The sequence below is a fragment of the Cuculus canorus genome, chromosome 1 (genome assembly GCF_017976375.1).
Source record: "Cuculus canorus isolate bCucCan1 chromosome 1, bCucCan1.pri, whole genome shotgun sequence".
NCBI lineage: Eukaryota > Metazoa > Chordata > Aves > Cuculiformes > Cuculidae > Cuculus > Cuculus canorus.
Window position 1 is genome coordinate 143,508,080 of NC_071401.1, and position 16,346 is coordinate 143,524,425.

At 39.5% G+C, this 16,346-nt stretch overlaps 1 protein-coding gene across 3 annotated transcripts in view; it reads left to right on the forward strand.

Annotated features, from left to right (window-relative positions):
• The first annotated feature begins 763 nt into the window (after window positions 1–763).
• KDM5A (lysine demethylase 5A) overlaps window positions 764–16,346 on the forward strand; it is a 56,700-nt gene continuing 41,117 nt past the window's right edge. The window contains exons 1-7 of one of the 3 annotated variants that reach the window (XM_054077041.1): window positions 764–1,981; window positions 3,840–3,917; window positions 4,966–5,088; window positions 7,124–7,294; window positions 7,768–7,902; window positions 12,945–13,050; window positions 13,598–13,686. In XM_054077041.1, coding sequence (XP_053933016.1) covers window positions 1,817–1,981; window positions 3,840–3,917; window positions 4,966–5,088; window positions 7,124–7,294; window positions 7,768–7,902; window positions 12,945–13,050; window positions 13,598–13,686 — 867 coding nt within the window. In that variant the 5' untranslated portion in view covers window positions 764–1,816. Of the gene's footprint in view, window positions 1,982–3,427; window positions 3,447–3,839; window positions 3,918–4,965; window positions 5,089–7,123; window positions 7,295–7,767; window positions 7,903–12,944; window positions 13,051–13,597; window positions 13,687–16,346 lie in introns of those variants that run through there. The other 2 variants (XM_054077026.1, XM_054077033.1) reach the window with 2 other exon arrangements.

Here is a 16,346-nt window from a genome sequence, read left to right on the forward strand (position 1 = left end):
CATCTTGAAGCTATTCCCTCTCATCCTATCACCTGTCACTTGGGAGAAGAGACCAACACCAACCTCTCCGCAACCTAATTTCAGTTTTTGTAGACAATGATAAGGTCTCCCCTTAGCCTCCTTTTCTCCAGGCTGAACAACATCAGTTCCCTCAGCCACCTCTCATAGGCTTGTTCTCCAGCCCCTTCTCCAGCTTCATTGCTCTTCTCTGGATACACCCCAGCACCTCACTGTCCTGCTTGTAGCCAAATGCCACCGCATTTGAGGTGCAGCCCCAGCAGTGCTGAGTACAGGGGCAGAATCACTTCCCTGGTCTTTCTGATGATGATGTGAAAAGCCAGAATCAATCGACAATGCCAACTTGATTATTAAGTAAGGTATTCTTCAATAAGACATCTGGCATACAGGTTCAACATCTGCTACCATTCACAATTCATAAAGGTGATATGCAGTCAAAGCATATGTATCCATCACTTTTCATGGAACAGGTGTGTCTTTTATAATCAGCTCCCAGAATTTATGTACTTAAGTTTCCTCCCCTTGGTGTATGCGCTCTGCCCTCTGGGGGTCTCCCTCAGGGTCTTGGGATGAAGGCAGCAGGGCTTCCTCGCAGTTGAACTTTTCAATTCTCCTTGCGCGTGCTCTTTGACTCCTTGGGCACCTCTTCAATGTTGCATCTGATCCCAGCTGGTTCCTCTTATCATTGCACTAGTGCTTGTTCTCTGGCTTAATTAGATACAGCCACATTCTTTCCCACTCTAACTGCAGCCTTGTTAAAATCCTTAGTTAAGCGTAAGTATCCAGGCACAGGCTAGCTAAAAGTTATTATTCAAGCTAATCCTACATTTTAGTACTAAAATCACAAAACCTATGCATAATATTCAAGTATATACTAGGTTAGCAACTTATAAGAAATCATTTCTTCCTTCACTGGCCACGCTGTTTCTGATACAAGCCAGAATGCCGTTGGCCTTCTTGGCCACCTGGGCACGCTGCTGGCTCATATTCAGCCGGCTGCCAGCCAACACCTCCAAACGGTGGAGCTGCCAGCGGGAATATGTGGCGACTGCCGTCAGCGCCCATTCATTAACACCAAACTCAATATCCCAGGGGGCGTGGCCTCAGTATAAGGCATGAGTACACGATGGGCGTGGCCTAAGGGGAAGGGGCGTGGCCTCAGGGCAAACAGGGATTACGCGATGGGCGTGGCCTAATGTAAGGGGGCGTGGCTCCCCGTGCCTCCTCCTGACGTCCGGCTCAGACAATGGGCGAAGCGGCCCCTCAGCACCGGAAGCTAACGGCTCGGGTTTCGGCGCACATTCCTCCGCGGCGGAAGTAGAGCCGGCCCCTCCCTCCTCGCCCCTCCTCCATTCTCTAACCCCCTTCCCTCCCACGTCGCGCTGTAAGGTGTCCTGAGGAGTGGTTTCGCTCGTGGATCAGCCGCAGGAGTGCTTCTGGGAGCGGCGGGAGCGGGAGGTGTCCGGTCCCTCGGCGCCTGGATCCTCCTCGCCACAAGAGTAGCGGAGGGACTACTTTTCAGCTTGGAAGGCTACGTCGCACTTCGTTTCCGGCGGAGAGGGCTGCGAGCCTGACGCGTCACTTCCGGCGAGGTGGAAGGCGAGCCGGAGGGGCTCGGAGAGGGGGGAGGGAGGCAGCTCCGGGGGACGGGACAGTAGCGCTCGGTCGCCGCCGCCGGAGGATGCGCTTCGGCCCCCGGCTCGGCCGCGCCCGCCGCCCCTGAGGGGCCGCTGTCCCCTCCCCGCCCCCGGCCGCCCTGCCCCGTCGCGGCGCCCGGCGGCGCCCGCCCCCTGCGGCCATGGCGGGGGGTGGCGGGTCGCGCTACGCCGCCGAGTTCGTGCCCCCGCCCGAGTGCCCCGTGTTTGAGCCCAGCTGGGAGGAGTTCAGCGACCCGCTCGGCTTCATCGGCCGCATCCGAGGCCTGGCCGAGAAAACCGGCATCTGCAAGATCCGGCCCCCCAAGGTACCGCCCGCGGGGGTGGGCGGGGGCTTCGTGGGGTGCGCCGGGCGCTGCGAGCCGGCCTGGGGCGGCAGGGGTAGAGCGGGGGGACCCGGGAGCCCCTTCCCGCACAGCCTGTGCTCTCCTGGGGTTCCGTGTGCCTCCCCCCGGGGCACCGAGGAACCCGCATGGCCTTTGATCTCAGAGATGAGTTTTGTAGAGGTTGCTTTGCAGCCGATGAGAAGCTAATAGTGCCAGGCGGTGTCCGGGACTTCACGCTCTTTTTGCTTTAAAAAAAAAACCCAATGGGGCCTCCTTGGGGAAACTGCGAAGGGATGGCAGGTGAAATCAGGCGTTTGCTCCGGGAGGAGGAAGGACGTTTGTTTTTAATGGATCATTGTTTATAAACATAATCTTTAAACTGTTAATAGAAGTGCGGCCAGCCTGTTTGTGCAGGGAAATTGTGGTTATGCATAGCAGTTTAGGAGCTTGTCCCTGCCTGTGGCAGGGGGTTGGAACTAGATAATCTTTAAGGTCCCTTGTAACACTGTTATAAGATTCTGTGATTCTATAATGACTTGTCTTTGTGAGCAGATTAAACGTTTAGACGAGAACATCGGGCAATTTGGCAAAAGGTGTTTAGAGCACTTAATTATTAAAGTAACTCTAAACTTTAAATATGATTGTAAGATAGGAGAGTTGAAAATACTGAGTGAGAAAGGAAAAAACCTGAAAAGAGAGTGTGTAACTGAGAACAACTTGGATACGGGTTGCTGGCTGGATTTCATGATCCTTTCTCTCCTTCTGACCTGTCTGGGTTGCTGGAATCTGTTTAGTTGGTTTAATGACATGGTGAAAACTTGACCTCCAAGGGGCTGCCCTTTCTAAAATAAGCAGAATGGCTTAGGTTGAGAGGCCATGAGAAACTGATCCAGATCCTGATCATTGAGAGTAACTAGAACTTTCCTAGCCACTGTACGCACTTGTCTTTCTCCATGATTGCTTAGCTGTTTGCGTTGCAGGGTTTTGCAGGATGCATGTGTCAGGTTGATTTGCAGCCTCCAACAGGGACTAAATCAGACACTTTATACTAACCTTACTGATTTATTATTCTTTTCCACTGTTAGAAGTTGTAAATTTTTTACAGTCATGCTTGAGGCTTTTATATGATGCAGCAGTGCAAATAATATACGTTTATTGTGGCTTGTCCACCTGGAATGGACTGTGCTTACTCTGTTGTATTTACTGCCAGGTAGACAATCTACTATAATTTAAGCTTTCTGAAGAAGTACTAAAAAACTGATTTATACTCGCTTTTATGTTGTAACTCAGTTTTCAGAGACGGGTCTGGGAGGCACTTGTGGTTGAAGCGACTGCTGACTGTATTGAGAAAGTCACTTTTGAAGGTTGCATTTCTGTCATAGAATTGGATTTCTGAAGTCGTCTTATCTTTATTGAAATGACTGTAGACAAACATGAAGAAAGTTAGGTGTGTAATAATGTTCTTTATTTGGAGTTTGTCACTCTTACGGTGAGAATTTTGCAGTGTGTGGGATATATGGAACTCTTAAAAAGTAAATAAACTAGCAAGCTACGGGGTATCTCCGATATTTAAACTTGGCATGAGGTAATGCATATTGAAATGCTTTGAACCTCACTTTCTTTTCTGTTGTTAATTCTGTGATCCCTTTCTTTGAACTAAAATGTTGCAGAAGACCATTATTTTAAAAGTACAAGAATATCATACAACTGGAAAATGATGTCACCATTTGTACCAAGGAACTCATTTACTTTTGGGAGCTTCTTTGCTCAGACATTGTTAGGGTCTTATGTTTTCTGAGAAGTTCCTTGAAGCAATGAAATATCTTTTGTCTCTGTTTAGGACTGGCAGCCTCCATTTGCCTGCGAAGTACAAAGTTTTCGTTTCACTCCACGAATTCAGCGCCTGAATGAACTGGAGGTGAGCTTTTCCATTGTTGTTATAATTTTATGTTTGCATTGAAAGCAGTATGTCTTCTTACTTGAGATTTGCATCTTGGCAGGTTTCTGGTCGAGGGGAGACTTTAGAAACCCATAGGCCACATCAATGTTTATACTTGGCAGTGGCAGAGTTCATATAAAATAACTCTCTGTGGCTTTGAGAGAAGTCTGGTTTTTATTTTATTACCCAAAATAACCACAAGAGTTTTTCACGTTCAACTGGAAATGTCTCAAATGAATGCCAAGTACCATGTTGTGTGGTGAGAGCAGCCAGTGTCAAGCCTTCAGAGCTCCATAGGCAATGATTTTTTTTTCTTAAAATATTTACTGCTCTTGCTGAAGCCCCTGCTTACCTCATGCTGTGTTGATAATACTTTTTAAGCCTTCAAATGAACGCTTTTTTTATAGACCTATTATAGCTGGTTAATTTTATGATTCAAAGATGTATGGGAGCTTTCTTGAAAGCAACGTAAGTCCTATTTGGTCTTGGTTTTCCTTTTCTTTACAACATTTCTCAAAGCCTTGCTCTGTTCATATACCAAAACATCATGTATTATTTGGCTTGTAAGCAGGTCTCCTCATGGAAAGTGATTTGAGTACTCCAGAAATACTTAAGGGAGGAGGCCCTTAAGCAAGGTTAAGGTGTATATGAAAAACTGTTCATAACTCTCCCCTTTCTTCCCAGTGTTTGTTTTAATAATTGCCTTTGTGTTTCTCCCTGGAATGATGAGTTTTTAAAGTATGCATATTGGTTTCAAACTAATAAATTGTTAGGTAACTGTTTGATTTATAGGGTCTTGAATGCGGAGAGGAAAGCATTTATGTTTTCTTGTTTGAAAGAAATTTTTTTTTAATCGGTATTTATTTCTAGGTGGTTTTTTTTACATAACTAAGAAATATCTTGCTTGCCAAGTTGTGCTTCGAAAATGTAAACACGATAAAAATTTGTCATGTTTTTTTCCAGGACTGTAAGGTATTGTCACGCTTGTTTTGGGACACACACGTTTGTCTTCCTTTATTGATTGCAGGCAATGACAAGAGTGAAGCTGGACTTCTTGGATCAGTTAGCAAAATTTTGGGAACTCCAAGGATCCAATTTAAAAATCCCTGTAGTAGAGAGAAAAATACTGGATCTCTATGGTCTGAGCAAGGTGAGTAAGCAATTGTAGGCCTTGGTCTGACTGGAACTTTGTTTTTCAGTTCAAGTTCCAAAAGCCAAAAACAGGGAAGGCTTGTTTTAAAACATTAATCTTGTTAATATGGACATTAAATGAGAGAGTGATGAAAGGAAAATGTAGCAAAATAGAAATTTTAAATTTAATGGCAGATGTCAAGCACAGTTAAATCTGTTGGATTCTGTACAATCTTTCACTACCTTGTATGCAGCTTGAACATCCTGATGTCAGCTGGCCACTTGCTTTTTATAGTTCTTGGTTTTACATAAAGAATCACAGAATGGTTTTGGTTGGAGAAGACCTTTGAGGTCATTGAGTCTATCCATTGATCCAGCCCTGCTTGGATTGCCCTGGGTATGGTAGAGCAGCAGGAGTTTGAGGTGGTTTTTGAGAAGGCAGTGATGTACTTCTGTGCAGTTCAGCTCCTTGCCTAGCAATTCTGCAATGAATCATTGATGTAGTTTCTCTCCCCTAGTAGAGATTCTCCACATGACGTAAACATACATCTTTGAAAGTAAATCTATCTGCTAAGGATGGATTACTAATATGCATAGGTAGATTTCTTCTTGCAAGGGTAAGGAATTAACATAAGGTAGTTCTAGTGCTTCTAGGTTAGAGCATCAATTTCCTTTCCCTGTCAAGATTTTTTTCTCTTAGGTAAGTAAAAAAGTAAGATCTGAATAAACTTTATTTTTAAGGAAAAAAGTCGTAGTCTTTTGAACGGTCAGGAATTGCTGATGAAATGCTGAAAAAAAGCTGATAAATTCTGGTTTTTTTTTTCTTTTCACATCTGTGGTGGTTTGCTGGGATATTCAGAATGTCATAGTGGTACTGGGAAATATCTGGGTCGCTGTTATAAGCTGGAACATTTTAATTCACTGCAGATATGGAGGTTAAAGCTTATTTAGTTACTTGATGACTTCTCTAGGTGTTGTTTATGTATAGATAATTTTAGAAATCAAATTTTCATGGGCATTTGGAAGATAAGTTGAAATTTAGGAAGAATTGTATTTAAAATGTTTTTTTTTTCTAGTGTTCTGCTGTGTGTGTGAAGAAAAGTGTTATATATTGTATCTCAGTTTAGCTATCTCTGATTGTAGGAGGAACCAGAATTACCTGCTTTATTTGTCACTTTCACAATTAGGCTTTTGAATTTACCTCAGCTTCAAAAGTAAACCACAAATTTCATTCCAGTAACTATGTTTTGCCTTGAGGTTTTTAACAGTCTGTGAAACATAAAGCATGAATTTTGGTCCTGGTGTGAAGAAATGTAATGCAAAGTATGCTGTTGTAGAAATGGTATTAAGTCTTACAATAATGTAAATGAAATTACAATCAGCCAGTGTTTGTGAGGAAGCAACTCATGCTGGTTTGGTCATTGTTTGGAGGCAAATGGTCTGTCATTTTTCATTCTGCGTACATATTATTTCCATGTAAGCAGTGATAGATCTGTATGTGGATTACTGGACTCAAATCAGTTGAAGTCAGGTCTGAAAACTGGACTGAATTAGTTGCAAAGTAAATACAGTTTCTCCCTTTTTTTTTTTTATGGTAGACTTTTCTGTTAAGGTTTTCTGTAACTGAAGTTCCAAGCTCCAACGCTCCCTTTCTGCCTGGAGTCTGTTAGAAAGGACTTTATTCCTGGCCAGACTTGTGTTTTTCATCAGAGTACAAGTCTGATGAGAGATAGCTTTTCAGTTTGTTCTGCTGCTGGGGTCTGTATTCTTTCCAACACATCATAAATCTTAACTGTTGGGACTCCTCCTGTCCAGGACAGTACGCAATCTATATTTACAAGGAAAATTGTCATTTTTAAACGTATTAAGTAATGGAGATAAAGTAAGTGTTCAGTTATTAAAGTGCTAGTCCTTCAGGAAACAAAAACTAAATTCAGGATTTTGTCAGTCTTTAATAGAACCTTTTAACATTTGGTTGGTTTAATCAATTCTTGGTTTATGCAAAGTGGTGAGAGCAGATCAAAACCCTTAACTTTTTTATTTATGCATTTCAGATTGTTGCCAGCAAAGGAGGCTTTGAAGTAGTCACTAAAGAGAAGAAATGGTCTAAAGTGGCAAGTCGGCTTGGCTACCTGCCAGGAAAAGGCACAGGGTCGTTACTGAAGTCTCATTATGAACGAATCTTGTACCCCTATGAGCTCTTCCAGTCTGGGGTCAGCCTTATGGTGAGATGCTTCTCTTTCAGTATGACGAGAGGACCCAAACTGCACATAGAATGTTACTTGTTATTGCATATAACGAGGACGTAGGGTCTGTGCTTTGAGAAGCTTTAGCTATGTAAACAAACCTGGAACCACCCTCATACTTAGCCGAGACAGAACAGCGCTAGAAGTTGTAATGTGACCTTGTGTAGTGTGTCTTTCTAGGACTGAGGTCAGCCCGACTGGGAAGGAGAATGGAGCAAAATATGATTAAATAGAAAGATGTCTTTGTCTCTCTCTTGATAAGCTAGCATTTAAGATTTGTTTTCAGTGTCTGAAGGGTGCATGGATTAATTGGCCTCTTGTCCAAATGACACATGTAATGCTGTGTGATTTCACTCATCCTGTTTCTTAGCAAACAGAATGATTCACAGGTCATGGAATTGATTAGCCCTGTCTGGTCATTCATCCTGGTGTCCTGTGCTCTGATCCTTTAGGGCATCCAAAAGCAGAACTTGGACCTTAAGGAAAAAGTGGAAGCTGAGGACCTCAGCTCAGACGCTCAGGCTTCCCCAAAGCAGGCTTCAAGAATGAACGTTGTGCTGAAGAGAACCAGGCGTGTCAAATCCCAGGTACCCCTGTTAGTTTGACTGTTAAGGACAGAGAATGCTTAGGCCTTCCATGAGTGCAGCAGTGCTGGCAGTGCCCTTGTCTGGCTGTGGGAGCCTGCTCAACAGCACCACCAGGAAGCAGTCTTTGTTTAAATAAAATCCAGAGGAAGATGTCTCTGGGGCCTGGTTTGCTTAGTAGATGCACTGTTTATCTGAAAACTTTTAAAAGATAGTTTTTGTTTATAGACAGATGGCCTAGATACCTTTGTAGTGAATATATCTGTGAAGACTAAAAGGATAAAAAGCCGTTTGTGAAATGATGTTGAAGCTTCTGCTTGTGGGAAGTTAGACAATTTTTTTTCAAACTTTTTCAGGTAGTTTTAGCCTTCTAGTTACATGAATGGAAATACTTGTAAGTAAATCTTTGTTAATTTTGAATATTGCACTTGGGACTAACTAACAATCCTGTCAAGGACAGACTTTTTTTTTTTTTTTCTTTCTGAAGAAATGATACACGTGTAGGGAGATGCTCAGCTTTTTCTTTTCTTCTGGATTAGTGGTGTTGTAGGAACTTATGGTATTCTGCTAGGTGATGTTAAAGTCTGGGAGTCTCCCCCTGGTAAGTCTTGATGCAAACTGAATCACCACCATTTTAAATGCTATATCATTAGAAGTAATCTTGAAGGCTTGTCCTGATGTCTCCATTGCTTCTATTGTACTATTTAAAGCAGGCCTTCACCTTTTGACAAACATTTCTATTGCAGGCAGCATCCTAAGGCTCTTCACAGCAGGTGGCTCCCTGCTGGCCAGTCAGTGGAACATGGGCAAAAGCTGGATTTATATGCAGCAAACTTCTTGCTTGATGCCATTCCAAACTTATTCTAAGCATGAGAAGATAATTTTTCAAATGCTCTTCTGCATCTTTCTTGTCACTGAGATATCTGAGTATCCTTTATAAACTACCATCTTTTTTTCTGGTGTCATGATTGATTTGGACTAAATTGTCTTTTTTTTAGTCTCTTTCCTCAGCTTACTGACGCTGACTTGATGTTATCTATTGTAGCCGTGTAACAGTGCATCATGCAAGCAATCCTAGGCTGTGATGTATGATCTTTTTCTCATACATGGTATGGAAGTGTCACTATGTTATTAAGAGGCTGTGGAATCAATCTTTCCTCTTGCTGGTCTCAGTAGAATAATGATACTTGTCATGTCTCCTTGTTGGAAAAAAGTATTCTGTGGTTATCATGGCACACCACAGCTGCTTTGTTTCATTTAAAGGGTCTGCGTTGTTGAAACGAGAGATGACTTTTGAATAATCTGCAAAAAATAAATATATGAAAATACCTTTTATTAACCCTGTACCCACATTGCCTTTTAAGCATTACAGTTACTAAAATGGCTGAAATGAGTTCTTTAATACAGGGAAAAGTCAATTTGTTTGCGTAGCCAGGAGAAGTATTCTTTTGGCTGTGTTGGAAATGGTGTATCACTCTTAAGTTGACTCTGAAACTGTATTTAGAAACAGATCTGTCCTCAGTAGCGTCAAATGGTAGTAGTGTAAATACCTGGGAAATGCTGAGAAATGGTTCCAGATTTCAGTGCACGTCCTTATTGTAGACAGGACTGTTTATTGTTTGAAGTGCATACCTGCAATTATGTCAGAGGTTGTCTAGATAGTCTTCAGAAAATAGGTAATATACAAGTAATGTAAAAACCTTCTAAATCAACATTGTCCCGCTCATGCTCAAACATCACAACAATTTGTGTGTAGTGTGCTGAGTAGTCCAGTATCTGGGCAGTGAGCACAGATAACTGCAGTGATGTTCGCATCTCAATAGATTTTTTTTCCAAGTGCTAAAAGTAATTTCCAAGAATGCTCTGTGTTCTCTTCCTACAGATAACTTACCTGAGGGCAGGTGATGAATAAGAAAGTATAAAGACAGTAATCAGAAATTACTGAAATAAACAAAGATCCTCAGCAGCAGAAGGGGGTTGGCAGGCTTTTGAAGAGTAAATTTTTGACTTTTTGGAGAAAGAGAAAAATTAAAGAAAACAAAGAGTGAGAATTCTCCTTTGTGAAAGATGGGTTGGGAATCTTTGGATACTGCAATCAAATGACAGTTGAATTCATAGTCTCTGAATAGGAAGAAAATGATTTGATGATGAGAGATTCTGCTGAAAATTAAGTTTAATGCTTCATTCTCTCTTCCTTTTTTCTGAAGAAAGCTATCGCAAATAGAAACCAGAAGGCAAGTGAATTACTAAAGGCTTATAAAGAAATGGACAACAAAAAGTAGAATTAGTTCAGATTAGAAAAACAGAATATCCTTAAGGAAAGGTTAAATTTAGGAGAATACGTATTTCTTAGAAAAGACTGTGATATATCTTCATAGATCATCTGTTAGGGTGTATTTTAAGTGACAAGGGACTTGTCTAATGAGATTACATCACGATAATTTCTGGTAGAGAAATGCAGTGATGGAACAAAAAGATAAAGAAATGTTGTCCTTTTAAAGAATATTAACTTAAGGTCCAGAGAATTCTTCTGAAAAATGAAACCCAATTTTAAGCAGTATATCTGATTTCAGATTTCTTTTACAAATTCGGTTGATTGCACAATAACAGAATTAATTAATAATTTAATCAATTTGAAATGATTCTTTCCAGTGGAATAATTGTATTAAACAAAAGAACTCTGGGAGATGCTTACAAATGCCCAGAACACATAAATATTTTGATTCTCAGGTGCAACTGTTGTGGTCTTGCACATTGAGGATGGTGGGGATGCTGATGTTTCAAAGTTGGTGAAGGCAAGGCAACAGAAGGTGGTGTGTGAATCCAGTGTAATTGGATCATGCTGTTTTGATTTGCCTGTGTACAAGAAAAGCTTTTGGGTTGTACTTTCAGCTGAGAAGGTAAAAGAAGCAAAAATATGTCTGTATCCTTCAAGAAAAGAGAAGCTGAGGATAGAATTGCAGTTTAACCAAGTAATTTCACTTACATGGAAAAAACAATGCAAAAGTGTGGTAGAGTTTTGTGTTGTAAGCAATGAGAAAATGGGAAGAAATGCAAGATTTCGCTTCCATGTGTTCACAGTTTTGAATTTGGTGGTTTTATACAGTCTTAAAGGATACCAAAGAAAGGCTGTTCATTGAGGCTTTTGAATGCTTTTGGTATTCACACCTTAAACTACCGATATACTAACAATGTTCATAAGGTTATATAGAAATCTGACTTTTAAAAGACATTTCCCTTTCAATATGCAACATTTTCTTTTTGAAAACCGTGTAACTTTTTCCACTTGAACATGAATGGATTGCATCCATTTAGTTTGAGTGGAGTCCAAGTAAATTCAGCAATGAAATTAGGAAAATATATTTAGGCAATGCATATTTAAACAAACCTGTAAAGCTGAAGAGAGGTTGCTGCACATTAATGATTTAATTTAGTAAATAATGAAAGAAATTATTTTTTGAGTATATTTAGGAAACTATTGTGGGTCATAATAGCAGGAGAGAGAAATTGTAGAGAGTGTTCATAAATGTTGCTGAAATGATGGAAAATTGTACCATACTGAGAAGTGTATTGTGGGTTGATTTTTGTGACGTTTTAGTGGTTGAGAGAATGGATGGGCTGTTAATGAATTTCAAATGGAAACTAAGGGAATACATCTCCATCTGGGTGGTAGGCTTCCCTGTACAGCAGAAAAAAAAATAAAAAAAATCAGTGTTTACTTATGGCTTTTGAGCCAAAACCTGAGAAATTTGAGAGAAATTTGCTGGTTAGTGTGCATTTTCTGAATAGGTTCACAAAGTTGGTAACATGTATCTAAAGTGAAAATATTTTAATAGCAACATAGAATTCATAAATGTGCAAAATTGGAATATCAGTAATAATCGGTTTGGAAAGATGCCAATTAGCACACTGCATACAGAGTTCAGTGGAAACAAGGACTCTAAATATCACTAAAATGTAATAATGGCTAGGGAGCTGTACTTGTTTTAATGTGTTTTGGAAGCAAGAAAAGCAACTGATTTAGTTTGAATAACTAAATTGGAAAATTACCATCTTAGCTTTATTCCAAGTGTATTCCAAGTTTGAAATTCGGGTGGCTTTTTTTTAGTTTATTGATTAAAAATGGAATACTTGTCACCCCAAGGGGCCTTTCTTTGTGCATGATATATCAGGCTATAACACTGTGGAAAATAACAGTGAGTTACTTGAAAATAACCTTATTGAAATTAGATGTGCTGACATCTTTTAAGATGAGTGAATTTGAGGAGGAAGATTGCAAATGATGAGTGTTTAGTGGCCTTCTAGATCAGCTTAGAAACGATAAAAACAGAATATGCAGATAAAAACAGAATGTGGAGGTTCTTCTTGCTGTTACATTAGTGGCAACGGTGTGGGAAAATGATACAGGTCAGTAATAGGAAACAGGAAGAAATTCAGTTCAAGAGAACACTTGAGGAAACAACAACGGCAGGGGCATTGAGTTGCTATCTAGTTGGTCTTTTTATCTCTGATTTTGAAGCTGTGAGGACAGCATGAGTAGCTGCTATCTCAGAGTTACGGTTTCATCACAAGTAAACCCAGGAGCATCGAAGCTTAAGGAAGCAGGTTGGAACTCCTTAGCGTTGTGTGTATCTGTCTACTTAAAGAGGCAGATAAAAAAAATCTTGAAACAGTATATGTGTTAACATCCCAGCACTTGAGTGAATTGTGGTAATTTTGGAAAACACTCCTATGGCATTCTCCTTATTTACTTTTTGCTAAATGTCAAACCTAGTTCTCTTATTGCTATATAGGTAACTACTTTCTGTAGTTTATATTTTAATACTAAATGGGAAACAATTTGGAAAGTTGAGACAAAGATGCTGTCTTTTATTCCATTTGCATTTGTTCATTTGCTTTAGGAACAGAAAATCTTGTCTTTTCATGCCTCTGTTTCCTTTTGATGAACAGATGTTATGGGAGGGTGGAATATAAACAAAACATGAAGAGACCTGGAGGGCAAATATTAATGGTTTGTGCTTATGTGGTCTTGGTTTTATTTTTAGGCAGAGGGAGGAGAAATGAGTAGAAATACTGAACTAAAGAAGCTGCAGATCTTTGGAGCTGGACCCAAGATGATGGGATTGACATTGGGAACAAAGGATAAAGAGGGTAATTAAGTCTTGGGCTCCTCGCCTTGTAAAGTAATGAGGCTGTTAAATCTTTCTTAATGTCTCTAGAGATAGCATTAAGAAGTAAGGGAATCATTATAACTGCAAAAAGAAAGCTAAGTATTCTAGGGTTTCATTCATGAGAAAGATTTACAGGGTGCTTCATGCAACTTGGCGTAGCTTCAACTCTTTATGTATTCTATAGCAACAATAACAATTAAGCAGCTGTTGCACGAACAGAGTGACTGGAAGGGAAAAGAGGATTTGACAATACTGATACTGATCCTGCCAGCTAAGTATACAAATTATGAGAATAGTTCACTCTGTTTCCTGAGGCAGTTGGGATCACCTGATAAGTAAAATATATTTTCCTGATATGTATTTATTTTATATTGGCCAAGTAAAACAAGGCATTTTTGCTTTCCTTGGGCTGTCAGGTAGTTTCTGATATGAAAGGCAGGGTACCAGGCTGAATATCTGCATTGTTTTTGCAAGCTAAGTCTATCTCAATGTGATGTTAATAACTTTTCTTTTTATTTGACTTCAAGATGAGGTGACACGAAGACGCAAGGGAACCAGATCAGAAGCATTTGGAATGCAGATGAGGCAACGCAAAGGAACTCTTTCTGTCAACTTTGTAAGTTTGATTCCTTTGTTGTGATTTCTGCTAACAAGAAATTAATTGATTTGTTAAGATTTTTATTTTTGTAAACTCCACCCACCCGAATAAATGAATGGATTGATACTGCAGCAGATGATACTTGTTATGGGAAGAATGAACAGTGTTTTGAAAAATAATCTGTGCTCTAGGGATCTGTTTTGATATATCAGACAGGAAGAATGTTGCAACATATCGGTAGTTTCTGACCAGGGATTTCAGGGCTTCCTTTGCCATACGCTTCTGTGCCTTCAGAAGTTCACTTTCTATTTGAGGTTTCCTTTGCAGAACAATTATAATACAATGTTTCTTTCTTAAAAGATATTTTGAGGTGCTCCAGTACTTCAGGAGTCTGTTTTTTTTTTTTTCTTGGCAATTCTAGCTTTCATGTCTTTTCCAAGTTCAAACTAGTCATTATTATGAGTCCATGCAAGAGAAATCCCCAAGGGGAAAAATGAAATATTTAGACCACTGGTGTTTGGCCATGGAAAAGCAGTGTGTAGTTGTTTGTAATGTTTTTCATAGCACGTGACTTTCTACTTCTAAATATCATAATTTAACGTGTATGCAACCGTGAATGAGGGCACATGCTTTTAATGTCTTATGAATTAGGCTTTTCACTAATGATTCAGCTGTTCCTTTTTCTTTGCCTGAGAACACTTAAAAGAGCTTCTTTTTAATTTTAACCATAGAAAGGCAAGGCAACTGAAAGTCTCTTAATACGTATTTTCATATGTGCAAGTGCATCCTGGGGAATTAAAAATTGGGAGAAGCTGGATATTTAAAAGCTTCATCTGCCATTGCAGCTGAGTTAGAATTTGTATGACTTCATGTTTTTTTTAATTATGTTACTGCACCAGAGTACATGATGTTCCCAGGCTCTGTAAGTGTTGTGACCATTTTGTTTAAATATGCTTTAGTTCAAAAATACTTTGTCTAGTCGCCGTTTCTTTATAGAAAACTGTATTTGTTTATTCTTTCCCTTTACTTCTGTTTATAAGAGAAAATTAAAATACTGTAGCAACAGAACTGCTATTTTGGAATTGTGTTGTTCTAACAATAAGCTTGTGAAATTCTGTGATTAATAAGTACCATTTGATTCCACATTATATTTTTCGTACTTGGGTGAGAGATCTTTAAGGAACTTTGAAGTGCACAAGTGATATATGAGCTTTATATAACTTTTGTCTGAAAAATACTGTGGAGCACTTTTGTTTACACTTCTTTCATTTCTCTTTCTGTAAAATGCAAACTGAAATAAAATAACCTTTTTATTTTATCCTCTCCCCTTGATAAGCATAGTGATTTATCATCTAACTGCATTCTCTTAAATGCCTAGGAGACTTATTTGTGGTTATTATGTAATCAGATCTGCTTGTTGTGAATACGTGTTTCAGTGCAGTCTTTGTATTCAACAAATCATCAGTTGGGCTCATGTAAACAAAGTTGTGTACCTTAACTATAAATTCGGTGAGAAGGTAGTATTATTAGTGATAGTTAACTCATGTGTTTCATAGAGTAGTCTCCTCTTACACCTGCCATTTTAATGTTAGTTTTGGGAAGAGAACCTGGAAATATTTGCTAAGGTACCTCTCCCTCCCTTTTATATACCTGCAACAAAAGCAACTAGTTTGGTGTTCTAGACAGGTGATAATCTATGAGGATGAGTGCATTGATTTTTACAAAATGGGGAAGTGATATGTCTCGTAATAGAACCACATGATTTTTAAAAATGGTTTCTTAAGAAACCTGAGCAATCTACTTAAGTATGTTCTTGCATAGCTAGGAAGCTATACCTGACTACTTACCTAGGCTCCTGTAATTGAGATGGGGCTGACATCAAATATTTAACACAACTGTGTGAACCTAATCAGCTGAAATGCACGTTTTCTTGACATCTTGATGAATATAACAGACCTCCAAAGAACAACCCCACCATTTCTGGTGTTATTTTGAGCTGTGTGGAGGAAATACATGTAGCCTGTGTTGCCCAGTGACGGACGGGTGTAGTACCAGGATTTGCAGCAAGTGTTATTTGTGAAGTTCGCATTGTTATTAAACATTTATACTTAAGAATCTTTTTTTAACTGTTATGAAGTATTACAGTTTCTTCATTTAGGTTATGTTAAAATCTCCAGTACTATATTAAATGTTTATAGTATTAAGTCCTTTGGATAATACAGGAAGCAACAGCAAAGAAAATTTGAAACCTGTTGATACAGTTTTCTTTGTTCTCTGAGAGAACTTCCCAGTGTTGTTCTTGTTGAGAGATTATCTTTGACAAACACCTGCAAAAGTTGTATTGAGATCAATACTTATGTCTTAACATTTGCAGTCTTTATCCTTTATTTTGGAGAAAATGAGAGGAGGGGTTAGTACCTTTACAATGCCATTTCCTTCCCTTCCCTTTGGATTTTTAGATTAGAATCTGGAGGCCTGTGAGTTTTGTTACCTCTTCTTTTCTATTGCAAAAATAATCACTGTGCTGTTGCAAGTGGTGGCATGTATGTTACTGGAATAGTTTTTGGAGGTATTCCTCAGCCACGCACTCTTTGTAGGGATTTAGTTTGATTTTTTTTTTTTTTCCATGAGAGAGGCCCATAAAAGGGGAGAGCATGAAGTTCTAAAAATTGTAACCT